This window comes from Apiospora aurea, assembly GCF_038362705.1.
Source record: "Apiospora aurea strain CBS 24483 chromosome Unknown utg000010l_segment0_segment0, whole genome shotgun sequence".
Taxonomy (NCBI): domain Eukaryota; kingdom Fungi; phylum Ascomycota; class Sordariomycetes; order Amphisphaeriales; family Apiosporaceae; genus Apiospora; species Apiospora aurea.
This window is the reverse complement of record NW_027117397.1, coordinates 2,348,264-2,372,370: the sequence shown is the minus strand read 5'-3', so window position 1 is coordinate 2,372,370 and position 24,107 is coordinate 2,348,264. Positions and strand designations below refer to the sequence as shown.

The 24,107-nt window shown below is 56.3% G+C and overlaps 9 protein-coding genes across 9 annotated transcripts; 4 read left to right on the top strand and 5 right to left on the bottom strand.

The window, feature by feature from the left end:
• Positions 1 to 413: 413 nt before the first annotated feature.
• On the top strand, positions 414 to 2,298 carry PG986_014751 (mfs amine protein; the record flags this gene model as incomplete). The annotated part of the gene is made up of 4 exons (XM_066850973.1): positions 414 to 545; positions 691 to 772; positions 843 to 902; positions 983 to 2,298. 4 exons carry the CDS (start codon positions 414 to 416, stop codon positions 2,296 to 2,298), a joined length of 1,590 nt encoding a protein of 529 aa, XP_066693211.1.
• Positions 2,299 to 2,740: 442 nt separating this feature from the next.
• On the bottom strand, positions 2,741 to 3,133 carry PG986_014750 (uncharacterized protein; the record flags this gene model as incomplete). The annotated part of the gene is made up of 1 exon (XM_066850972.1): positions 2,741 to 3,133. The coding sequence occupies one exon, from the start codon at positions 3,131 to 3,133 to the stop codon at positions 2,741 to 2,743; it is 393 nt and encodes a 130-aa protein (XP_066693210.1).
• Positions 3,134 to 4,545: 1,412 nt separating this feature from the next.
• Positions 4,546 to 6,902, top strand: PG986_014749 (uncharacterized protein; the record flags this gene model as incomplete). Its single annotated transcript, XM_066850971.1, has 6 exons — positions 4,546 to 4,779; positions 4,875 to 5,214; positions 5,297 to 5,390; positions 5,453 to 6,038; positions 6,813 to 6,839; positions 6,894 to 6,902. 6 exons carry the CDS (start codon positions 4,546 to 4,548, stop codon positions 6,900 to 6,902), a joined length of 1,290 nt encoding a protein of 429 aa, XP_066693209.1.
• Positions 6,903 to 7,259: 357 nt separating this feature from the next.
• Positions 7,260 to 8,125, bottom strand: PG986_014748 (ADP-ribose pyrophosphatase; the record flags this gene model as incomplete). The annotated part of the gene is made up of 3 exons (XM_066850970.1): positions 7,260 to 7,498; positions 7,583 to 7,883; positions 8,084 to 8,125. The coding sequence occupies 3 exons, from the start codon at positions 8,123 to 8,125 to the stop codon at positions 7,260 to 7,262; spliced, it is 582 nt and encodes a 193-aa protein (XP_066693208.1).
• Positions 8,126 to 8,469: 344 nt separating this feature from the next.
• On the bottom strand, positions 8,470 to 8,734 carry PG986_014747 (uncharacterized protein; the record flags this gene model as incomplete). Its single annotated transcript, XM_066850969.1, is given in 2 exon segments — positions 8,470 to 8,493; positions 8,510 to 8,734. 2 exon segments carry the CDS (start codon positions 8,732 to 8,734, stop codon positions 8,470 to 8,472), a joined length of 249 nt encoding a protein of 82 aa, XP_066693207.1.
• A 2,369-nt stretch (positions 8,735 to 11,103) lies between these two features.
• On the bottom strand, positions 11,104 to 12,231 carry PG986_014746 (alpha-ketoglutarate-dependent 2-4-dichlorophenoxyacetate dioxygenase; the record flags this gene model as incomplete). The annotated part of the gene is made up of 3 exons (XM_066850968.1): positions 11,104 to 11,331; positions 11,418 to 11,655; positions 11,684 to 12,231. 3 exons carry the CDS (start codon positions 12,229 to 12,231, stop codon positions 11,104 to 11,106), a joined length of 1,014 nt encoding a protein of 337 aa, XP_066693206.1.
• Positions 12,232 to 13,580: 1,349 nt separating this feature from the next.
• Positions 13,581 to 15,914, top strand: PG986_014745 (uncharacterized protein; the record flags this gene model as incomplete). The annotated part of the gene is made up of 1 exon (XM_066850967.1): positions 13,581 to 15,914. The coding sequence occupies one exon, from the start codon at positions 13,581 to 13,583 to the stop codon at positions 15,912 to 15,914; it is 2,334 nt and encodes a 777-aa protein (XP_066693205.1).
• A 2,632-nt stretch (positions 15,915 to 18,546) lies between these two features.
• PG986_014744 (zinc-binding dehydrogenase) lies at positions 18,547 to 19,626 on the bottom strand (the record flags this gene model as incomplete). Its single annotated transcript, XM_066850966.1, has 1 exon — positions 18,547 to 19,626. The coding sequence occupies one exon, from the start codon at positions 19,624 to 19,626 to the stop codon at positions 18,547 to 18,549; it is 1,080 nt and encodes a 359-aa protein (XP_066693204.1).
• A 962-nt stretch (positions 19,627 to 20,588) lies between these two features.
• PG986_014743 (uncharacterized protein) lies at positions 20,589 to 22,412 on the top strand (the record flags this gene model as incomplete). Its single annotated transcript, XM_066850965.1, has 1 exon — positions 20,589 to 22,412. One exon carries the CDS (start codon positions 20,589 to 20,591, stop codon positions 22,410 to 22,412), a length of 1,824 nt encoding a protein of 607 aa, XP_066693203.1.
• Between the last annotated feature and the right edge of the window lie 1,695 nt (positions 22,413 to 24,107).

The following is a 24,107-nucleotide window of genomic DNA, read 5'->3' as shown; positions in this document are numbered from 1 at the left end:
CCGATTTTGTTTACTCCACCAGATCTTCGTTCACTTATAACGCACTCACACACCCAAAAGCACGCTTGGCTACAGTAGTCTCAGAGCCCCAGCACGAACAACCACCCTGCAGCACGCGGGAAAGTTTCGACATAGCAAACAGCAAGAGTCAGTTGGACCTCTCGGCATCGTCAACACTCAAGACTCCTCCACACATACCAAGCCCGTCATCCGTCCGTGGTGATACGACCAAGACACTACCAAGAAGGCGACCAAGAGGCATCACCTCCGCTTGGCGACGACAGCATAGCCCCTATATACAAAACACCTCGATGTCTCGGCGTTTTCTTAGCAATTCATCTTCCTTCACCCAAGTCCCTCTTTCACAACCTAATTGTTTGAATACAAACAATTAAATATCATTCTCTCTCGGCATGCTCCAACTAGGAGGTTCGTCCGAGTCGGACAGAAATAGCGAGGAGCACTCCGGCCCGAAATGGCAGCTGGTCAAGATCAGATCGGCCTCCTGGTTCATCTCCATGGTCGTCAACTTGGCGGCCCTGACGGTCAGTTTCAACTACCTACTTACTCGCTCTACCACTCCCGCCCGCCCGCCCGCCCTCGCTGGTGGTAGGGCCGGTGCTGTTCCGATGCCGTTGCCGTTGCCGTCGCCGTCCCGGCACTATAGTTACTAACTCTGCTCCGTCACAGGATAGTATGTTCTTTGGCCTCATTGTACCGTTCCTGCCGAACTTGCTGAAATATCGCGTCGGCCTCGTTGACGATGCTGAGAGTAAGTCGCGGCCCCAACTCCACTTCCCTGAAACGTGGGAGAAAGAAACATGACTGACTAATGTTCCCAGTCCAATTGTGGAACTCGGTACTTGTCGGCGTGTATGGCGGTGCAGTCTTCGTTGGCTCTCGTAAGTCTATAACTACCCCGGCCCTTCACTTGGCCTCCTATCTCAATGGAAGAGAGTGTTAGCTGACCCTGATCAAAAAGCCATCTTCGGCTATTTCGCCGACAAGGCGAAGACCCGGAAGATCCCTCTCCTTCTGGGATACCTCTCGCTGGCAGCCTCGACCGTGCTGCTGCACTTGGGCAACAGCCTCGCGCTCCTCGTCCTGGGCCGCATCCTGCAGGGATTATCCTCAGCCTGCGTTTCGAGCGTGGGGTTCGCCATCCTGTTCGACGCGTTCGGCACCGAGGAGGCCGGGGGCGCCATGGGCTGGGTGGCCGCGTCCCTGGACGCGGGCGGGTTCATCGGCCCCGCCCTCGCCGGCGTGCTCTTCAACGCGGGCGGCGAGATGGCCGTCTTCATCTTCGCGTACGCCTTCATCGTCTTCGACATCCTGCTGGGCCTGCTCGTCGTCCTCGACCGCAAGCAGCCGGCCAAGCTGCCCCTGGCGTCGTCGTCCTCGGCGCTGTCCGATTCGGAGTCGGACTCGGAGGACTCTTCGACCGCGGTGGCGTCAACCGATGTCTCCGACAGCGAAGACAGCAACAACAGCAGCAAGGTCGAGACGAGCAGCAGCGAAGACGGGAGCGGAAGCGGAAGCGCCTTGTCCGTCGCCAAGCCCAGGGCCATGGCGTACACGACCGAGTCGCGCCCCAAGGGCGTCAGCTTCCGGCGCCTGATGCTGAACCCGCGCCTCCTGGCCGCGTTCGCGGGCTGGCTCGTCGTCGGCAGCTTCGAGACGGCCTTCGACAGCGTCCTGCCCATCTTCGTGGAGCAGATGTACCACTGGGCCGTCCTCGGCGCGGGGCTCATCTTCCTCGGCTTCTACCTCCCCGGCATCATCGTGAGCCCCATCTGCGGCTACATCATGGACCGCGTCCGCAACTCGCCCCGCGTCCTGTGCACGCTGGGCTTCGCCCTGTCGGGCCCCTCGTTCATCCTGCTAGGCCTCGCCGAGGGCCCCCAGATCGGCAAGCAGGCGCTGCTATGTGCATTGCTGAGCGTCATCGGGATCGGGACCGGGCTCTCGGGCCCGCCCCTGCTGAAAGAGGTTGGGACCGTCGTCGAGCTGGCCGAGCGCAAGAACCCGGGCGCGTACGGGCCCAAGGGCGCGACGGCGCGAGCCTACGGCGTGCACAACGCCGCCTTCGCCATCGGGAACCTGCTCGGGCCCGTCCTGGCCGGCGCCATAAAGGCCGCGTTCGGCTGGGCCCTCATGGGCTGGGTGTTCGGCATCATGAGCTTGGTCATGAGCGGCGTCGTCGTCTGCTCGCTCGAGGGGTGGATTGGGACCGCGAAGCTTACGAGGGATCGGACCATCGACTCGGCGACCGAGATTGAGGTCGACGAGGCGGTTTGAGGGCTAGTGATGAGAGATTATGATAGGGGACTGGCTGTAACATTAATATGCCTGGAAAGGCACGATAGCGGAAACGATATATGATAGTTACGATAAAATAGTAGATTTACAACTAAAAGGCATAATCCAGAATATATACCATCACCACAAGTCCCTGGCAACGCGTAGTGTTTGAAGCTTTCAATCAGTTATCACCACCTCCTGTTTTTCAGAGGGAAGTCACCCGGAGATTGACAGAGTTCGGCACCACGGACGCACTGATGAGAAGAGAAAGTTGTAATAATCCAATAGTAAACTCCTAAAGCCAGACCCGAAATCCCACCAGCTCCTGACCGTACAAAAACCCTGCATTGCACTGTTTCCATTTCCGACCCTGCGGTGGGGAGGCTCAGCCGCCCTTTGTCAACGTTCTAGGCTTAGCAGACAGACCAGTCAACAAGTTTTACTGGCACTGGACGTTCTGCCCGCCGACCGACTGGATGGCGTGGCCGACGCAGCGGGCCTGGCCGAGGGGCTGGTTGAAGGTGGCCTTCCAGTCCCAGCCGTCCTTGTTGTACTCGAAGCCCCAGTTGGTCACGGCGCCGCAGCCCTTGAGCTGGTTGCGCAGGGAGATGCCGTCCTTGCCGAGCACATCGGCGTGGAAGCGCTTGCCGCGCACAATGAAGGCATCGAAGAAGACGCCGTAGCGCTTCATGCACTGGGTCTCGGAGTCCCGGGCGACGAGGGGGGCGGCGACTTCGGCTTCAGTGATGGGAGCGGGTGCCGGGGCAGGGGCTGCGGCAGCCAGACCGGCCAGGCTGACGGTGATTAGGTTCATGATGGTAGTGGCGTGCATATTTGCTACGTTTTCTTTTTTCTTTTCTTTTTTTTGGTTGCTTTGTTTTGTTGTTTTGTGTATAGAGTGGACGTTGTAAGTATTCGTTAATAAACGAAAGAACGTGGATGATTAGATGTCAAGTAGAATTAGTAATAGAAAGGAAATAAACCCTAAGAAATTGCTGTGTCAAGCGTCGGTGATGAGTTTCCAAGAGAGGTAGGCTTGGTGGGAGACGTGACTATATACCTCATGGCCGATGGTGCAAATCCGGAAATGCCAGAAAACACCACAATGGACGAGAGAAAGAGTGACAACGAACTGAAAGCTAGGGAGTGGCAGCTGACAAAACCGCCATTGAGACCTGGTAGTTGAGTAGACAAAGCTGTCATGTTGGCCCCCCATGAAGGGTGTCACCAACTATGAACCTTTGTTCAACGATGAAGTACCCAAAGGAAAATTCCACAGCGTGCCTTTTGGCACTTTGTGGAGATATTGGAGTCAAAGGGGCGCTCTTTGTCAGCCCATGAACGTGACCAGCCCATGTATTCAGAAGTGCCGGGGAACGACAACAACATCTAGAGTTACTTCGACGCCTCCTATCGGATCTATTAAATAAAATAAATCTTAATGTCAAGAGGATGAATATGTAAGTTCCTGGTATCCACTATGACATACTGGCAATATCATGACTACGCCTCCGCCGGCAACGCCCCTCGTAAGAGGCGGTCCAAGATCTTGGGACAGGAGCCGGCATCGTCCGGACCGATATTTAGATGCGAGATTGTCATCCTTAACCGTTCAACTTGAAAATGGCAGCCAAGAACCCAATGCGGCTTTTACTTGGTGATTACTACTGTATAATGTATACCTGTTCCGTAGCAGTGGCTCTCAGCTGCGTCGGTACTTCGATAGCCGTATGGACCTGTGGATTTTCCACGGCGTCCAATTGCAGCGATTAAATTAGAGCAGAACACCACCACAGCTCACACGATGATGGGGGCTTCTAGATGAGCACAGGGGCCTGACGGAGCTTACGCCGCCCCTCTCGCTCGGAACGCCTTGGTCGAAGTCCCACAGCTGGGTGCGGAAGTGGAGGGCATCGTCTTCAACATCAAGCAACGGATCATGAGGTCTTCGGTGTCTGGTGGTCTAGTGGCAGCATTGGCGACCTTATAGAGTTCTTAGAGCAGCCAAGAGTTGTCAAGACACGGCACCGAATTCCATTGAGCATTGTCCATTGTGAACGACTCTTTCCATCTGGAGCAGAGCAGAGTTGCTTCATCATGTACGCGTCCGCCTTTGTCCGTCACCCCATTACAAGAGACCTCACCGAGGGACAAAGGACGGGACATTCCAAATAATATGCTCGGCCCCATTGCCATACTTACCTTGTGTTCACCGAGATATCAGAAACGACAAATGCCTTGACAATGGGCTTGAATCTTGACTCGAAGTTCGACCCGCAAATTATTGAATCCCATCTTCGCATCTATTTTGCTGCACGCCCGAACAACTTCCAGTTTCAGCGGTCCGTTGGCAACGGCGCAGGTGCAAATGTCTGGCTCTTACGGCATCGAAAGCAGGCCGGCGATCAGTGGGACAGAATCGTGGTGAAAACGCCGCTTGGCATCGCAGCATCGGGCTACGACCTGGACCCGATGGATGTAGGATTCGGTGTTAATGAATTCGCAGAAGAAAACTGCTCAACGTAAGCTCCTCCGTATCCGTTGATGATTTATCGTTTCTGATCGTCTCCCAGACTACACGTACCCGACATCTGGTCCGACTCATCAAGTTCCGCCGCAATGACGACCCCCTGAGGCAAGACGGTGCCCGCGAGTTTTTCAAGAAATGGATTTATCTCGAAGATCTCCCACACGGGACCCTGGGTGAGCTGACGCGCAAGTGCGCAACCCATCGAGTTGCCCACCTTCCCAACAGATTGCTGTGGCGGATATTCATGTGCCTGGTCCGGGCTTGCGTCGCCCTGGCCTACGTACCCGATGTACCGGCCGACCGCTACGACGAGAACGAGGAGCCCTGCGCTGTGCATAAGAAAAGTGTCGGCTATAGCCACAATGACCTGCATACCGACAACAGTGAGTCTTCCTCTTACCCTTCACCCCGCTTCTTCCTTTCCTGGAACTCCAGATGGCTGACCACTAATCACCCCTTTTTTAGTCATGATTGGGGATATGCTGAGTGATGCGGACGACGTGGAACATTCCATCAGCCCGGTGGTCAAATTCATTGATTTGGAGGTTATCCAACAATAGTAAGTACAACCCTGGTTTTTGTACCTGCATTGCAGACTAACGACGCACCCCATCTTTCTAGTCCCGGCGGAGGAGAAGGTCGAGGAGTGGAGAGGAACTTGGAGTTCGTCGCGACCGACATGGCCGAGCTGATCACGTTCAAGACTTTAACGGGCATCGGCATGCTCGACGACGACGACGACGACGACGTCGAGACGTACAAAAGCTCGCGCTCGGCCTGGTTAGAGCCCGGCGGGGGCCGCGACGGGTTCGCGACGGCCGCCAAGCAGCTGCTCCCGAAGCCCGGCGACCCGCTGGCGCAGATGCCGGCCCCCTGGCTGGACCCGGACCTGCGGCGGCTCCTGTGCGAGTGCGCCGCCGTGGACGGCCGGCGGCGGCCCCGCCTGCGCGACGGCCTGCTGCCCCAGGTCCTCGAGGCGGTCAGGACGCGCAACGCGGCGTACTACCGCAGGGCGGGCTACGGCGAGGCGGGCGGCGAGGAGGACGCGGCCATCCTCGACTTGCTGCAGCGTCTGCTGGGGGCGGCACCCCCGCCCCCGCCGGTGCCCGTGCCCGGCGAGGAGGACGGGGAAGGACCTGAGTCCATGGAGATCGATAGTCCGGCAGCAGGAGGGTCGAGTCGTCGTAGAGACAGGGACAGGCGGTCGGTGAGTCCTAAGAGGCCAGGGGAGCGGGTTGGACGGTTTAAACCGTTTCGATTTCGGCCTAGGTGATATGCTGTTGCTTCAGGTATCAAAAGCTGCTATACGGCAGGTGTACACGACTAACGACGGAGACTTTGGGCGTGGATGTGTGTAAACAAGTGGATATTATATGGAACAATACTGTGCGTATATTGATTGTTCTTTTTCCCTTTACCCGTTCTCTCTTTCCCGATTTATACTAGCTTGGCCGAGCAGACATGATAGATTTCGACATGATTGAAAAGCCCCATGTTCTGAGGGCAATGAGTATGGTAGCTTTCTGTTGTATCGGAGGGTGGGGTGGCTGGTCTCCTGCGGTGGTGCTCTATACTGAAGGCGTGACGAGGGTGCCTTGCGCCCTGATGGGCAAACCCTGGTGCGCCTAGCCAGTTGCCTCGCGCCAAAACCAGCCACATATGCAAGAGTGTATCGAATCAGAGGGTAAGAAATCGACGCAGCCGTGATGACGGAGTTCTCACGAGCCGGGACTATCAACCAAATAACCGAGCAGCTGTCTGCCTTGCTGGGGGTTCAATGGCATGATATTATACAGCCTGGGAGAGTTCCCCCCCCCATAGACTGAGGGCGAATCTGCACCCCCGAGTATGGGCAAGCCGACGTCGTCTGCAGGTAGTAAAGGGGTTTCTCATCTGCTGTGTATCGGTCCCTTGGCCAGGTGGTTATTGCAATGCAATGTTTGGTGGCACCTAGCCAACTAGGCCTGCTGACGCTCCGTAGGACGCACTTGCAGCGCTGAGACAAGAGGTAGGCAGCCACTTGACAAGTCGCTGTGTGGGATCGCTGATTACTTCCGTGCAGTGCACCTAAGTTTGAATGAAGAAGGTGTGGCTGGACTTAGCCAGTTTTGTTGTTCTTATCTTGCTCGCAAAGTAGTGCCGCAAGTTTGAGTAAGGACCGACATCAAGATCGGCCAGGGGCTCTATTAGTTCTCTTGCGAACAACACATTCGGCCACATCGCTTGCATACGTACATATATCACAGCAACTCTACACTGCCCTCTTGTGTAATCACCTACGAACCAAGTTCCACACGAAGGAGTAAAGCTCAGTTCCAAGTACTTTGGGTGCTTCTTTGTCATGATCTCTCTGCAGGAATTGCTGAAGAAGCGATGCATCTTCTAGGTAGACACTGAATCGAAACCATTACACAAATGGTGTGTGGGTTTATACTTGCCACATCTTGGACATCTCTAGACCCTCGGCAAACGTACCGAGTTTGCCATCAATGGCGTACCCCTGAGCTTCTAGCGCCCGGCACTCCATGTACAGATCCTTGAGTGGCACCGAGAAGACCTCAATGAACTCTCCTTCCTCCAACTGGGCCTTCGGCTTCTGGTTCTCGGGATCATTGAGGTCGATCTTGACATGAATAACGTAGTTACACGAGCTTGAGGAAGCAGGGGCTGCGAGTGTTCGTCTGTTAGTACCCACAACTCCCTCCATTTTGAAAGAAAGAGGCTACCATGTGGGTAGAAACGGTAACTTACAGCTGTGAAGAACAGGGCGGGCGCCGCCGCTGCGGTCCGGGATGACAGTGCCGACGTAGCCCGTCTCCTCCAGGAGCTCGCGCACGGCCGCCTGCTCGGGCGACTCGCCGGCGTCCACGAGCCCGGCCGGGAGCTCGATGACGATCTTGTCGACGGGCGGGCGGAACTGCTTCTCCAGCAGCAGCTCGGGTCCCGTCGCCTTCTCCAGGATGGCCACGATCTGGATGGCGTCGACAGTGCTGCCCTTGGGCTTCGTGGTGCGCCTGGTACCTTCCCAGGATCTCTGGTTGCCCTTTTCGTCCTGGTATGTGATCCTTCGTCGGGTTTGAGACGTGTCAGTCTTGGCGTTTCACCGGATTCCGCTAGAATACACCCGATGAGTGGTGCATGTAGCGGCAAGCCAGTTGCTTACTTCTCAAGATTGATCCACTTCGCATCCTCGTTCTCCTACAGTCTCTGTCAGTACGAGACTAAGAGAGCACAGAAATTGGACTCTCGTACTAGGGGCGCTCTGCCAAGCACTTTGGCGTTATTGGTTGCCATGTTGTCCCGTCTGTGGTGGTAGTCGTGGTGCTTTAAGACGTCGACTGGTGAATGAATGAGGAGAATCAAGCACGTAGCGTCGTTTGAAGCAGATATATCGATGAACAGATCGATCAGCCCGTGGCGGGCCGGCAGCCAGCTGTCCAAGCAAACGCTGGCTGACACATTACGACGAATCCATAAGTCACTACGCCAAGTTTGGGTGCGAATCAGATCAGTCAATGACTTCATATATGGTGTGTAGTGCACTAGTATCTAGACTAGGACTATTTCATGGCGATTCGACTGATCCCCTAATATTCTCTTGGCCAGTTGCCCCTGTATCCAAGTAGTCCCCACTCGTTTCATGCGTCCGGCACCGTGGTTATCTGCACGGGCAATTACCAGACACTTGTAATGCACATCACCCAGCTCGTCGTTTTCTTCTTCATGCGTCTCCTGGTTGTCGTTTCCTGTTTCGCTCCCCGAGTTGTCTGGAACAACGGAAGACAAGACTAGGACATCCAGCTCCATCTCCTTCCACCTCGCCGACCACGCGACTTCTTCGTGGTCGAACTCCAAATCATTCAACTCCTCATCATCTTCATCCTCGCCATAACGAGTACGCATCTGTGGGTGTGGCATGAGACCCGCCTTTTGCCTTCTCAGGTCGTGATCCGTAATAATCAACCTTGGCGGGAAGGAGCGGAATCACTGGGCCACGTATTCGAAGCCAGGCGCTCTTTACCTCGCCATATGGGTTGCTCTCGTTCTTTAGGTTGACCTCCCATCCCAAGAGTTGTGCAATGGGCTTTAGCCGAGACTGATCGCCGTTGGCGGCAACGCCAGAATAACTGACCCAAGTCCAGCTTGGACCGGTATCCTGAGCAGGGAACCTTACGTCGCCCAACGCCCGCCATGATATGCTTTGGATCAACCAGTCGCTCCAAAACCCCGCAACGTAATGACAGCGCAAATGCTTTCCAGAGAGCTTGCTGAGACCGCTGGTAGCAGGCAGCGTATCAGAAGCATTAGCCAGGCTACGATCGCCAAATTTCCAAACAAGCACATCCCATAACTCCATGATTTCGTCGTTGTTTCTCACGTTATGCTTTGGCAATGTGTCATGGTTATGTTTTCTGCTGTTGTTGTTCGGCTCTAGTTCTGTAGCAGGGTTCCGGAGAAAACGGTCCTGGCGGCAGCCATCTTCTCCAGAGATTCCGTGGTTGCACTCATAATACATCTGCCGGGTATTGTAGTGCAATATGCGTTGGGACATAACACGCTCCTGCAGGGCCCAGCCCCTTTTTGAAAGGGGCTCTGATGGAAACTCGCCGTGGTCCCAATCCACTTCGTTACACGTCATGCGTACGAGATTACTCTCGTGTCCAGTCATTAGCATCGTCTTGGACGATGCAGAGACTGTCGATCCATATATATCGGATCCCCAAATGCCTAACGATGGCAACAACATCCAAAAAGGTTCCTGGAAGCTCAACCAAAGGGACCCCTGACCTCTTACTTTAGATTGTTTACTGGGTCGTAAACAAGAGCGCCTTTCCGCCTCACTGTAACGGTTTTATGTCAGTACTTTGGAAGGCTTCGAGATGCATAGTGATTGAGGAAAGCTCACGCAGTAAGATAGATAGGCGTAGAATCCTGACTGCCCTCGAGGCTCTATGAGTTTGACAATGTCGTTTGACAACCCTGTACCAAGAACTCGGAAGGGCAAGATGCTTTCCTTTTTGGAGCACTCGTCATGTTCTCATGACACTCGACCAGGAAAGACGCAGCAGAATCCAAACTGTGCGCTGACCCCGAGTCCAAGTCTAGCGATTGTAGTTGCATTTTGCCAAACGCCGGATTTTCTGCAGCTTGTCAGTCTTGATTCCCCTCCCCAGACTTGAAACTATATGGGACACATGCCCTTACTGACGCTGAAGACCACGCCTGTCAATAAGCAATCCCAGCGCCCGCCGGGCTCTTTGGCAAAGACAATGGAGCCCGGCCCGCCACCAACGCGTCTTGTCAAGCATAGCCTTTGCCCATGTGGGACTTTATCGTCTTATACGTCCTTAAATTCCGCATAGAATGGATCTCGCCGAGATTCTTCGAAATGGACCAGCTATTTCCAAAAGTCCTCGTAGACGACGGCGTATAGGGGACATGTGCCTGACGAGCTGGCTAAAGATTCCAGGTCCTGATGCCACGGGAGCCCGTATAGCCTCTTTTGCGTAGGGTCAATCGTAAGCGCCGGACACTCGTTCCGATCGCCTATTTTTGCGAAACCCTTATACTTCGGAGGATCAGGGAGTGCCCCGAAAGGGATTGTGGCGCAGAGTGGACACACAGTCATAGTAGAAGAGGCCAGTAACGAAGGACAACGCAGCACTAATAGGGACTCTTCATGGTGGAACATAAGACATTTCCGTCGTGAATCTTTCGGTTCTTACGTGCATGCTTACATGACCGAGCCCGCCAGCGGCAGTGACGTCAGCTTATGTAGGCCGTGTCAGCTATAGTAGATTTCCATCTACTTGCAGCTACAAGCCGGATTATATTTTAATCTTGGCCATTTGTCTGGCGCTGCAATCCTGGCTGTCCTGCCAATCCCTGCACTGCACTCCTGGAAGAAATGCACGTAATATATGGCAAATAGGGGGTGACTGCAAGTGACTTATCTCTGGCAATAGACGTACTTACGAAGCGCACCAAATGTGACTCTAAGGTTTGTGTCATCATATCTGGTGTACAGTCGCAATTCAACCTTGTATTGTTTGTACAAGGAAATAAACAATAGAAAATCACCACAGTGTTCACTGGTAGCGGGTAACTACTCGAACGTCCATTCTAGACATTCCCTGACGAGCTTCACGGATACTCTGAGTCTGCCTATAAATGATACTCGCAATTCCCTGCTATGTTGAATAGCTACTTCAGAGCAGACCCAACGCCCTTTTACGTATGCCCGATCAGGAGATCACAATTATCTCTCTTGTCTACGCCGAAACCTGTTGGCCTTCGCCGTTAACATTGCCTGGCCTTTTGCCGTCACACCACTTCCTGTCTTTCATGGTCTTCGAATACATGCCAGACTCCTCACTGTCACGGTCATTCAGTCCCCACGCGAGCGAAGAGTTATCATAGATGGTCGCCCTTCGCATATCACGAATATGCTTGCCGACATAGGCACCTTGCTTGCCCCTATGCATGACACAAGTGTTGTCCTGTTTAGGCGGTTAGTTGAAAGGCCTTGGTAAAGGTAGGGGTCGATGTAAACAAGACAGGAAACATATAGAGTGTGTTGACTTACCCACATCACCACATCGCCGTCGTTCTCCCAGTCCACCTGGACCACGTACTTGTCCTGCGTGGCGTGACGGAGCAGCTCGTCCACCAGCGGTCGGCTCTCCTCGTACGACCAGCCGTCGACGTGGTGCACGTGGGACGCGATGTAGAGGTTCATGCGGCCACTGGGCTCGTGCAGCTGGACCGCCTTGTGGCGGCCCATGGGGTGGTCCATGGGATCGATGCCCTGCAGGGGGCTTGCACTCGGGCGCGCCGAGCTTGCGGCTGTACCAGAGCGAGTGGCACAGCACGAGGTCCTTGACCTTCTCCTTGGTGGCCTCGTCCAGGTCCCGCCACGCGGCCCGCGTGTCGGCGTAGAGGGTGCTGCCGCCGTTGCCCGGGGGCGGCAGCTTGTGGCCCCGCAGGATGGAGAACCCGGCCCGTCGCGGATTGTACGAGCAGTCGACGTGGAAGAGGCCGTTGCCCGCGTTGATGTAGTGGCGGATGCTGTCGGCGGCCGCGACGGTGCCGTCGTTGTCGACGTTGCCGACGTCGGCCAGCTGGGTGTACTGCCCGAGCCGGTAGGGCTGGCCCGGCGGGATCCAGGGCGCGTGGTCCTCGAGGTCACCGAACTGGGACGCGAAGGCCACATGCGCGGCGTCGTCCATGCCCGTCTTGCGGAACACGAGCACGCCGTACCGGGCCATGCCCTCGCGGATGGCCGCGATGGTCTCGGCGGGGACAGGCTTGGAGAAGTCCACGCCTGCGGTCACCTCAGCGACATGCTCGGGCCCTAGAGGCTTGAACTTGAGGCTGGAAGTGCCATTGCTGTCCGCCATGGTGGTGGTCGATGTCCTTGTAATAAACAGTGTATGTACGTATTGCCCGGTTGGTGGGCCTTGGACTCTTGTTCTTCCTAGAATATCCAGGGAGGGATGTGAATACCAAAGATACGACTGGTAGAAGAGTAGGTTCACTTTGGCTATAGCTGGAGACTTCGACTTATCGACCTGAAGTATAGGATGACAGTAACCAGTACAATGTTTCGTCCCGGGTCGACATTCTACCGGTTTGCACACAGATCTGGGGCGGCGGAACGTTCCGCTGAAGTCCGATGATTTCTTGTGTCAGTGGCGTACCGTATGAGGGTGCGTCGACGGGTGAGCTGCCAGTTCTAGTAAAGCCGACGATGATGAAGGATTAGGCGAGGGTGTGTAGGCCAACAACAGTCCGGACCAGACGGGATCTGGACGAACATGAAGCAGGTCAGACGAAGGATTATCGCAGTAAGCAAAGGGCAGCTATTTCAAGGTCAACCATGGGTTGTATACCAAGAGAACGAGATCATGTTGTGATCCTTTGTGCACGCCGGCGCTTGGCAAATCAATAAGTGAGGGAACAGAGAGAGTACATGTCCATTTGAGGGGAAGCTGTAGACTGAAGTATCGATATAGTACCTTCGCAACTATGAAGCTTTCCAAAAACGATATTGGACATCGACTATACTCTGATCCCGAGTACCGTAGATCTGCAGTACTACCGTCCAGGGGTAGGAGATCCACATTTCAGGGCGGTCTTATATCCAACCCCATGGGGTACGAACAAAAGATCCAACCCCCCCCAGCCATCCCTGTATGTGCATGAGTGCTTACTTCTGCATGCAAGACACTTACACACCACCTCCCCAGGCATCCATGATAACGGTATCCTTGTCAAGGTCGGTTCGGACCAAAGCAGGAGGTTGCGCCATGTCAGACCATCTCCACGGCTCCCGTCTTGGGCTGCCGCCTCAGGGCCCTGACAAATCCACGATACCGGATGTAACACGAAGGATCCGATACCTCTCACCCACTACGCGTAGGGGAACGCGCGCTAGGCAACTCGGTGTAAGCTCGGATGATGGTGTCGTCATACCAGTGGTGACTATCTATCTCAACTTAGGGGTTAGGGGTGAGGTGATGGAGGTTAGCTTTGGTACGTACCATTACTGCAACTATTGCGGGTGGTATCTGAACAGTTTGCCCGATCGCGCGGTACCATGTCCGCGCCGTCGGGTCATGGAGCTGAATGGCAAGAGCCACACAGAACGAGGCCGTCATATTACAGAGAGAGCATAGCGTACGTAGAGCGTGACTTCAAGATCGTCAGATATCAGTCAATCTCCCGTTCATGGCCATTACCCAACAAGATGAGTGCAACACAACAAGACCGAATTTTGTCCCTGGCCGCCATCGGGCCCAGCAGGCTGGAAGACATCGCGAAGAAATGCCGCGTGCCTGCGAGCAGCATTGAGGATGTCTACCAGTGCACACCTCTCCAGGAAAGCATGATCGCCGCGAACCGAGACGAGGTGTTTCACTTCGTCCTGACATCCGACCGCGGCGTCGACGTCGACAAGTTCTGCTTGGCCATGCGCCGCGTCGTCGCCGCGAACGCGATCCTGCGCACCCGGATCGTCGAGTGCGACGATGAGCTGGGCGGCGGCCTTGTGCAGGTCGTTTCCAACGAGGACCACGTGACCAACCTCAATACCGGGTTCGGCAGCGTGGACGAGTACCTGTACGGCGACGCGCGCGCGGCCCATCACTTCTTCGCCCCCGGAGAGGTGCTGTTCCGCTCGGCGTTCATCGGCGAGAGCCTCGTGACGACCATGCACCACGCCATTGCCGACTACTGGTCCATGGACAAGATGCTCCAGCTGGACATGCCGGCCGTCTACTTTGGCCAGCCGCCCATCAAGCGGCCCGCCTTCCGGGACTTCGTGACGCAGTGCCTGCGAGTCGACAGGGCGGCGGCCGATGGTTTCTGGGCCTCGCGGTTCAAAGGATCCCCTGCCGTTTTCCCGGCTCCTCCGAAGCCGCCCGCCAAAGGTAGATTGCCCTCCACCGGGGGGCCAGACGCCGGAGGAGCGGTAAGCGAGAAGCCCTCTCGCATGATGCCGCTGCGGCGAAGCGCCCCCGGCCCCGGCGGCATTTCCCCGTCGCATATGGCCTTCTACATCGAGGCGGCCTGGGCGCTGACCGCCGCCATCTACACCGATAGCGACAGCGTGGCGTACGGGTACGTCATCTCGGGCCGCTCGCCGAACCCCGACGCCGTCGAGAACACGCTGGGTCCCACGGTCACCGAGATCCCGATCCAAGCCAGCGTGCCGCGCCGCATGACGGTGGAGAAGTTGATCAAAGAACGCGCGGCTTCGTGGCGCCACTTGCAGCAGAACACGCTCTTTCTGCAGTACGGGCTGGAGAACATCTCGCGGGTAAGCGAGGCCGCCAAGGCCGCGGCAGGGTTCGGGGCGCTGATCAATATCCGCCCGTCCGTATTTACAGACAAGAATAAGGATACCAGCATCGAGGGGCCGGATGATATCAAGTTGCGCATGGTCTGGCTGCGCGGGTACTTCCCGCTCCAGTTCATCTTCAGCATAACCGAAGAGGGCGTCATGGTCTGGCCTCGGACCAACCCGTCAACCGTCAGCGACGCCCAGCTGGACCGCATCCTGAACCAGTACGAGCACACTCTGCGGCTGTTGACCGAGGCGACGCCGCAGACCAAGCTCGGCGACCTTCAGCTCCTGGACCCACAGGCGCAGTCGGAGGTACAGCTCCGTAATAATCAGGAATCATTTGTTCCCGATTCTGCGGGGCGGTGCATCCGTGATGTGTTCAGTGGCCCGGCTCTGGCGCAGGTTCTCCGAAGCTGGGACGTCCACGCGACAACGCCAGATATGACGAATGGCAAAGGAGTCAATTCTCAGCTACACACGTCCGACTCCCATGTTGTCGGAAGTCCAGTAGTTATGCCAGAAGGCTGTGGTATATGGATCACGACCCCCGAGAGCGTAGACCGCTTGGCACCCCTGGGCGGCATTGGGGAAGTCCTGGTCGAAGGTACAAGTAGTGGCGCGGAAGACGACGCGGTGACAGAGCCCCTCGTCATTCCCACACCCAGATGGGCAACGCCGATACGCGGGGAGAAAGCAACGTCATCAACGTTCCGGCGCACAGGTATTCTAGCCAAGTATGCGCTCGATGACGGCACCAGCAGCGTCAATCAGCTTTCCCTCATCGGGCGGGTGAGCAACCGCATCAAATTCGGCGGACAGTCGATCCAGCTCGAGGAGCTCGAGCGCGCGATCGCCGCCGGCTGCGATGCGGTGCGTGACGTCGTCGCCGCCACGCGGATCGCGGGCGGCCGGACCGTGCTGGTGGCCGTCTTGTGCCTGGCAGACTCCATGCTGCCCAGGGGCACGGTGTTGGGGCGGTTGCCCCCTCCTGCAGCTGCGGCCGGTCTATCGAGTGACAGTAGCGGCGGTAGCGACGATCATGCTACCGCCATACGCACGCGCGTGGAGGCGGGTATCTATGCGGCCAGAACGTGGGCGCAGCAGGCCAGCGGGCTCCCGGCTGATCGGCTACCCACCATCTGGCTCGCGGTCGAGGAGCTGCCGAGGGTGCAGGGGTCGCGTGACGTGGACCGGGTAGCGGTGCAGCAGTGGTTGGCCACGGCGATGCGGGGATAATATTGGGTTCATGCAGCCGAGTGGTTCAGCACGACTGCCGGCCGGTTGGGGACAAGTCGAGGTTCTAGTAGTGGGCGTTACGCAGATCGACATATAACATCAATTCATCGTATTAGCTCCGTGGCACCTGAGATCAATGGCGTGTATCAAGTATCTACTTCGAAGCTGGGGTTGTCACAAATGGTACCCTGAGCAGCGAACGAGGCCCTCGACCTCGAAGAAATCCGATGCCCAAGCAATGACTCCGCTACCGCATATTCATGCATGTCGATAAACTAGAAAGGGGGTGTCTTAATATCCAGTTATTAAGGGAGATATCCATAGAACTCTTCCTTGGCTAAAGTAGCTACCAACTTAGGCGACTTGACCTTCCAGTATCTTTCGGTGCAAACTCGCCATCCGCTTACGAGCGACTTTGACGCCCTTGGTGATTCGCGCGACGACGCCGCAGTCGGTCAGGGCAGCGAGGAACATCTGCCTTTGCTTGGGTAGGCCGCCTTGTTGGCCACGACCTCGGTACGGCCATACTGGTTCGGGTGAGTGCGCGACTAACAGGTGGATAGGGACCCAAGTGCCAATGGTTCCATGGGACGAATTCGACAAGCACAATGAATCTTCCATGAATATCGAAAAAGGTCTCACAGCGAAGAGGCGGGCTCAGGATCCAGAGTTGTTCGGGTCCGCCAGTTCCATCGACCTACTGCCCAGCCCGGAAACCGTCAGGTAGCGACCCGTTTTCTTTGGCCGCATCCGGGACTCCGGCGTTGGATACCAGTTCCATACCCATCAGACTGTCGTGTATGACCGTGTCGCAGCCGGACTGGATAGGCGTGAAGAAGGGTGTGTATGGAAGATCTGATCGAAGACAAAATAGCTGGCGAGCTTGAGTAGGAGGTTGTCTCGCAGAGGTACGTGTCAAGCATTGTTTGGCAGTAATAAGCTGCTTGCGTAACAGAGAACTGACTCTTCTCCTCTTACCAGAATCTGGTTGGCGATCTAAAGACCCAGAGACAGCCTATCAGTTTTGGAGTTCAGGTAGTGATATGCACTGCAATATCGAACCCCATATACCGCTGCAAGCTATACAACGCATGTTGCATGAAGTCATAGGGTGTTCCATGCTTAGGAGTGATTGAATATAAATTCCCGAGTCAGTCCGTCCATCTTTGATCGATCTCCCTCGCTTCTTTTTTCAGACAAGACATCTGTGGAGGGGATCTCAACCCGTGATCACTGATATATACGAGAGAGAGAAACGACAGACCACAATCGAGACGAACGTGGGCGCGCTTTGGCCTGGCTTCTATACATACAAGTTGTCAAGACTGGTGGTATATTTGCCCGCCAGCAACGACCAGGAGAAAACAGCAACTACGAGGAATTCCAACCGCATCGACCGCTTTCTCCTTCCATTTCTTCCCATGGGCAATGAGAACACTGGCCCTACTGTTCGCGCACAGCCTCCAGGAGACCTAAGACAACACAGGGTCACGAAAATGTCTCGAGAGGCTACGTGAGAATATTCCAGATGGAAAACGGACAGCGAAGCGAAGTCCAATCTGGCAAAACCAAGACTTCCTAATTCCCGCCGTGAGTCAGTGGAATCCGATCCATCATTCACCAAAGTGGTCATTCAAATAACGCGCAGTTCCTATACTGACTATGACCGACCCCATTTCCCAGATTCTGTGTACTCGACGCCCTCTACTTAGACGCGGATGCCTTCGTCTCAGATTTTCGATTCATCAGCCCCAATGGTATGATTGGCCATGTCCACCGGGTGTTTACGTGTCCGGATGAGCAAATGAAGTCGGTTGGCCGTCGTTTGTGTGACGCAACGCTTGTCCCAAAAAGGAGAAACATTTCGCCAAGACCTTTTTGGGGCCAAAAGATGGGACAAGCGTGACGGCCGTTACGTCTATCTCCCGGGCGGGGAGCTCGGATACGCGCGGCCAGGGATGGGGTGGTGTTTATGCATAGTCTCTTGATGCAGTCAGCAGATGCAGACCAAGGTGGTTCAGGGGTGCGGTTAGAACGTCGGCGAACCCTACCCTACCTCCTTGACATGCTGTAAATCCACTGCATTCCCATATGCAAGCACCGGGGTCTTCTGCACTCTTCTCGGCCCCTGCTCTGGAGTCTGACTTGCATCTGCACGTCTCAAAAGAGAAGTATTATATGCCAAGCCTGTCGCTCGATCCCCGCACAAATCATGGTGAGAAGGATGTCGGCCTGCATGCGACGAGGTGGTTTGTTGTCTTGGGGACGGGCTTTTACCAATCGCCGTCGTGGCTCTCGGCAACCAATCGTACGATTCGACGGGGCTGACGTGAGATATGATTCATCACAGCATCTTGGCCTACCGATTGCCTGATCGAGAAGAGCCGGCATATTCACGCCAGGAGCCAGGAGCCAGGCCAAGCCTTGACCCCTCTCTTGACGGGCGCCACCTTCTAGCTCCCGCATCTCCATCGTCGCACGGTCGGACGCCCTAATGTTTAGTAGCCATGCTTGTTTCAACGACACGACATCTGGGGATGAAACACGCGATTACTGTCATTGGTATGGCTGCAGGGCAAATTGACAGCTACACTGGATGTAATTCAAATTGAGTGCAACTACGCTAAGCTAACTACATCTCGATCACCAACTTTCCAAACTGACTACCATTCTTGATGTCCTCAAAGAGGCCGTCGATGGCGTCCACGCAGTCCAGCCCCTTGACCGACCGGCTCACGATCGGCTTGATCTGGTGGTCCCGGACGAACTGGACCATATCCGCAAACTCGGTCCGGCTGCCGAGGATGGACCCCTTGAGCTCGAGGTTCTTGAGCGCCGCGGGCATGGGCCAGTCCATGACGGGCCCCAGCGTCATCCCGTAGCTGGCGATGACGCCGCCCGGCTTGATGACGCCCATGGCCTTGGTGACGATGTTGCCGCCCGCTCCGTCGACGACGGCGTCGATCCGGGGCCGCTCGGCGGGCAGCATGGCGAGGAGCAGCTTGTCCCAGTTGGCGTTCTTGTAGTTGACGCCGCCCTTCGCGCCCAGCTGCACCGCGCGGGCGATCTTGTCGTCCGAGCCCGAGGTGACGTAGACATTGATGCCCAGCGGCACCGCGAAGAGCAAGGCCTGCAGCGCGACGCCGCCGCCGATGCCCGTGATCAGGATGTTGCGCCCGGGCTCGGCGTTGGACGACTTCACCATGAGGGCGCGCCACGCCGTGATGCCGCAGCAGGGTAGCGCGGCGCCCTCGAGCGGGCTCAGGTGCTCGGGTAGCAGCTCGACCTCGGACTCGTGGACCGCGATGTAGTTCTGGCCCATGCCGAGGGTGTCGTGGCCCGGGTCGTTGTGCGGGTTGACGCCGCCGATGGTGCTGAAGACGGACTCGTCCTCGGGGCCCTCGGGGTTGGACTTCCAGCCGCGGAAGGGCGTGAGGACGACCTTCTTGTCGAGTAGATGGGCGAGCTCGCAGCCCGGGCCCAGCTCGACGACGGTGCCGCAGCCGTCAGAGAACATGGGCGACTTGAACGAGAGGCCCGGGTACGCGTTCTGGCGCAGGAAGTAGTCGCGGTGGTTGAGCGCCGCCGCTTCCATCTTGATCAGGACCTCGTGCGGGCCCGGGGCGGGCTTTTGCACGAGGTTCAGCTGAAGCGGGAACCAGAACTTCCCGGCTTTGGCCTTCTTCTCCTTGAGGGTGATTGTGTGCGGCATCGTTGCTAAGGGTTTGAGAAGAACGGGGATAGAGAGTCTGCGGCCCCGGAAGGAAAGACGGTCGATTGCTCAATGACGAAGGAAAGAAAAAGAAATCAAGAACGCTTGCTCAGGTTCAATACGAGCGAAGGCTTACTGACTTAGGAATTGCTCAATACTCTTCGAGCCTGGCAGGCCATGCTGGCTATGCATACTAGCCATTCGTCAGCGACTGACTGGTATTGAAAACATGAAGTCGACACTGGTGCAGGAAAACGAAGACGACGTGAAGGGCCCCAACGGCGAAACAGGAAAAGCATCCGAGTAACAGCTTCTGGTGGTACTTCACACCCGGCTACCGGGCAAAGTCATTGGTCGGCCGAATTCGCGACTACTCCCGGGCGGAAAAAGGAGCCAACCCCTGGTCTACAAGCCTTGGCGCTTATAAACGAGACAGCCCTCAACATGGACATGCATATGCAGCTTACTCCCATAGAGCCCACTCCTCCATCGTCTTTTCTTCGCTCCCCCTTCTTCCATTTCCCCCACACAACCAAGACGGATCCCTGACGCCTCCAACGACGCGGGGATGTCGCTTACTATCGAAGTAGGATGGGGTCCATCGTCAGACGAAAAGTACCCAGTCACTTATCTTGACAGAGATTGCGGCATTGTCCGCACCGACTACTCTGCTCTTGTCATGCCATTGAGTGAGCGCACCTAGGCCGACGTGATGCCTCTTGGATTCGCTTTTCGTTTCGACCGACAGAGCCAACATGCAAGCGTAGTTGGGGTCCTCATGTCTGGCTACCGACGCTTGCCATCCGAGTCTGTATCAATGCCTGAGGAGAGTCGCCTCCAGCGATATTTTGAAGTCATTTCATCTGTCACTCACACTCTCAATCATATCCGTATACTTCTTCCCGTACTCCATGTTTGAGGGCAACACGGAGACCCATTATCATTGAAAGGCTATTATCACTATGCGTGTCGATGTGCAGTTCCCACCGACGACAGCTTCGGCTGCTGGCCTCTTGACCACGGTCTTACTGCTGTTCGTGGTACGGACAGCGTACAAGGCCATCGTCAACTTCTACCATGCCCGCTCCATCGGCCTGCCCCTAATCTTCTCCCCCACCGACCAGACTGGCATCGTCTGGTCCCTCCTGTCCGTGCGGTACCGCTCGCACCTGGCCCAAGTCCTTCCGGCCTGGCTGTGGCGGCGCGTCGCGCTCACGGTTCCCGGCTGGGAAGTGTACCACAAGGCGAAGCCCTTCGACGATGACGCCTCCGTGCGCGAGGGCAAGAGCCAGTCCTTCGTCCTGGTCGGACCCTCCACCTTCGAGGTCTGGACGGTCGACCCCGTCGCCGTCCACGACGTCCAGCAGCGCGTCCACGACTTCGAGCAGGCCAAGGCGCTCGCCGTGCTCCTGGGCAAGTACGGCCCCAACGTCATCACGTCCAACGGGGAGCGCTGGGCGCGGTACCGGCGGCCCGTCGCGACCGTGCTCAACGAGCGCATCTCCGGGGCCAACTTTGAGGCCGCCGTCCGGCACACCGAGGAGGTGTTTGGTCCCGCCCTCCCGTCGTCTTCGGGCCAAGGCAATGATGACGCCACCAATAAGATAAATGTGCCGCAGCTCTTCGACATGATCACCAAATTGACCTTCAACGTGCTCATCAGCGCCAGCATCGGCGACGACAAGTTCCCCTGGTCGTCAGAGGAAGCCCAGGGCCGCCGGGAGTCCGGCTACAAGTTCACCTACACCGAATCGCTTCATCTCTTCCTTGACAACTTCTACGGCATCAGCATGCTCCCGCTCTCCGTCATCAACGGCTGGCCGAAATGGCTGACCGGGTACGACAAAGTGTCAGCTGTCGGCCAGGCCATTACCGAGTACCGCCAGCGCATGCGGTCGATGCTCGACCTGGAGCGCGACCGCTTGGCCTCGGAGAAGCAATTGCAGTCCCAAGGCAAGGCCGATCTCCTGGCGCTTCTGGTCAAAGCGTCCGAGGACGAAGCCCACACCGGCATGGCTCTCACGAACGACGAGCTGGTCGCCAACTTGTTCGTGTTCATCGCGGGCGGCTTCAAGACCATCGCGGCTGCTTTGCAGACCGCGTTGGTCGCCCTGGCCGCGTACCCGCAGTGGCAGGACTGGCTTCTGGAAGAAGTCGACGCCATCGTCTCTTCCTCTTCCGAGAACGCGGACTCTTGGGAGTACGCCAAAGTCTTCCCGCAAGCCGTCCGCCACGTGGCCTTCATCTTGGAGATGATGCGGCTGCACGGCTCTTCGACCCGCCTGACCCGCATCGCGTCCGGCCCCCAGACGATGCAGACGTCCGGGGCGACTGTGCACATACCTGCCAAGACCCGGGTCCACGTCGACAGCATGGCGCTGCACGTCTTACCTTGCTGGGCCGGGATCAACCGGAAGTCCGACCCTTCCTTCGTTCATTCGAAGCCGACGGACGCGGGGGACGAGTACTCGTTCCGACCATCGCGGTGGATCAACCCGCCCGGGTCCCACAAGACTCACTACCTGCCGCCCAAGGGGACCTACGTGCCCTGGGGCACGGGCCCGCGGGTTTGCCCGGGTCAGAAGATGGCGCAGGTGGAGATCACCACCGTGATGCTGCGGATCCTCAAGGATCACCGCGTTGAGGCCTGCCCGTCTTCGCCCGGGGAAACCAAGTGCCAGGCCGAAGAGAAGTTCCAAGCGGCGCTGCACGATGTACAGTGGGGTGGTATCTTGCAGCTAAAGAGGAACAAGGATCTTTGCATCAAGTTCACTAAGCGGAAGTAAAGATCAGTGCGAGCTACTGGGAACTATTGGGTTGGAGCTAAACTCAAGATTAGGTAGTGTACCCCCAGAACCCAGGTGATGTGGCAAGGGACTCGGCATCAAGTTTACTAAGCGAATATGAAGAGCAAATCGAGCAACTGGAAACTGTTAGGCTTGGGGACAGATGCGAGATTAGGTAGTGTACCCCTGAACCAGGGGAGGGGTGGGGGGGAACGTAAAGATGGGCCCCGAACGTCTGTAGATGTGGTAGATAGAGCTATCTGCGAACCACTCAACTGGTTTCAACCTATACCGTTGATATTGGGTATCAGAAGTTCCAAAACGACCACATGCTAGAAACCCCTACTCGAATTGCTGCACAGCAGGAGAGTGCGTGTTGTTGATGCATCCTGCACAACTCCGGTCCGCTTACTGTGGCTTTTTGTAGCAATCAAAAGTCCTACGCTCGTCTTATCAAGCAAGGTTGGGTTGTAGATAGTGCACTTTCCAGCACCAATTCTTCAGCCTTGGCGGATTGACAGATAGGGGTTTCGTCGGTGAGTAAGCCCATCATGGAGTGGCTTGCAGCTTGCAGCTTGGCATATCAATAGAGAAAGCATAGATAACCAACGGCCAATTCTAGCCAGGCTTGTCCAATGGCGTCATAGACGGGGAGATATCACACAGTAGGATTGAAATGCTGGTGCTTTTCCACCGGTACCAGTATCTATGTATCTATCTGTAGGGTTCTTTCGCAGGCCACAGGTACAACCAATACTATGCATGTTGAAGTGGCATGTACATGGACATATGCAATGGCACTTTTGGGTTGGTATGCAAGGCCAAGACGGCAAATTCCATCGTAAGCCACGCACCGCGTCAGCTGCAGGCCGGGCGCCTATGTGGTAAGGCTTGCAGGCTTGGCCATGGATGGCGAGAACCTTGATGCGAGGCGGTTGCAGGGGCATTTTAGCTGGTCCAATCGGCAAATAGACCGCCCCCTTGGTCTGACCGCACAAGGATGACACTGTCCGAGAAAGGAACCCCCGCCGGGGCCCTTCCCTTGTTACTCACACGCGGCATGCATCGACAAATGCGACGCTGACAAGCTATTCCTAACAAGACGAGTGGACCATAACGAACCCCGCTGTCTCCCACGTAATCGTGGTTTGATATCGCGGGACAGGTGGTAGAATCCCAATATATTGTATCGTCATCCAATTGCGGAAAAAGGGGTTACAGTGGGGGCGCAGTCTTCCCTATTCCAGCCTTTGCAGAGGCGAATCATGGCATCATTATGACATTGCATATGCTATGGACCCCTGATCTGGAACAACAATTTTGTGTCCATCGTACCCGAGACATTGTCAACCCGAAGACGATGGCCACCATAATCATACGGCCGTATCCTGTGGGGCTTCGCATTGTGCTCCCCATCCTCCGAGCGATCTGCAGGCAAGGTGAGGGCTGTGTTGCCTGAAAGAGGACCTCTACACAACTATGAACTTCTATATTTATCCGATCGCGAACGGGGAAGGGGGAGGGGGTGTGGGATCACTGATATGCGGGGGCTTATCTTGGAAGACCGAGATGCTGCCGTTGGTGATGCCACCCCTTCCCCGGTCGCCTTCGGCGACTACTTTAGTCATGGTCAAACCCGGAGACGCACACTCTTCCTCCCGGAAAACCGCGGGGGAGTACGGATCTACGCGATCC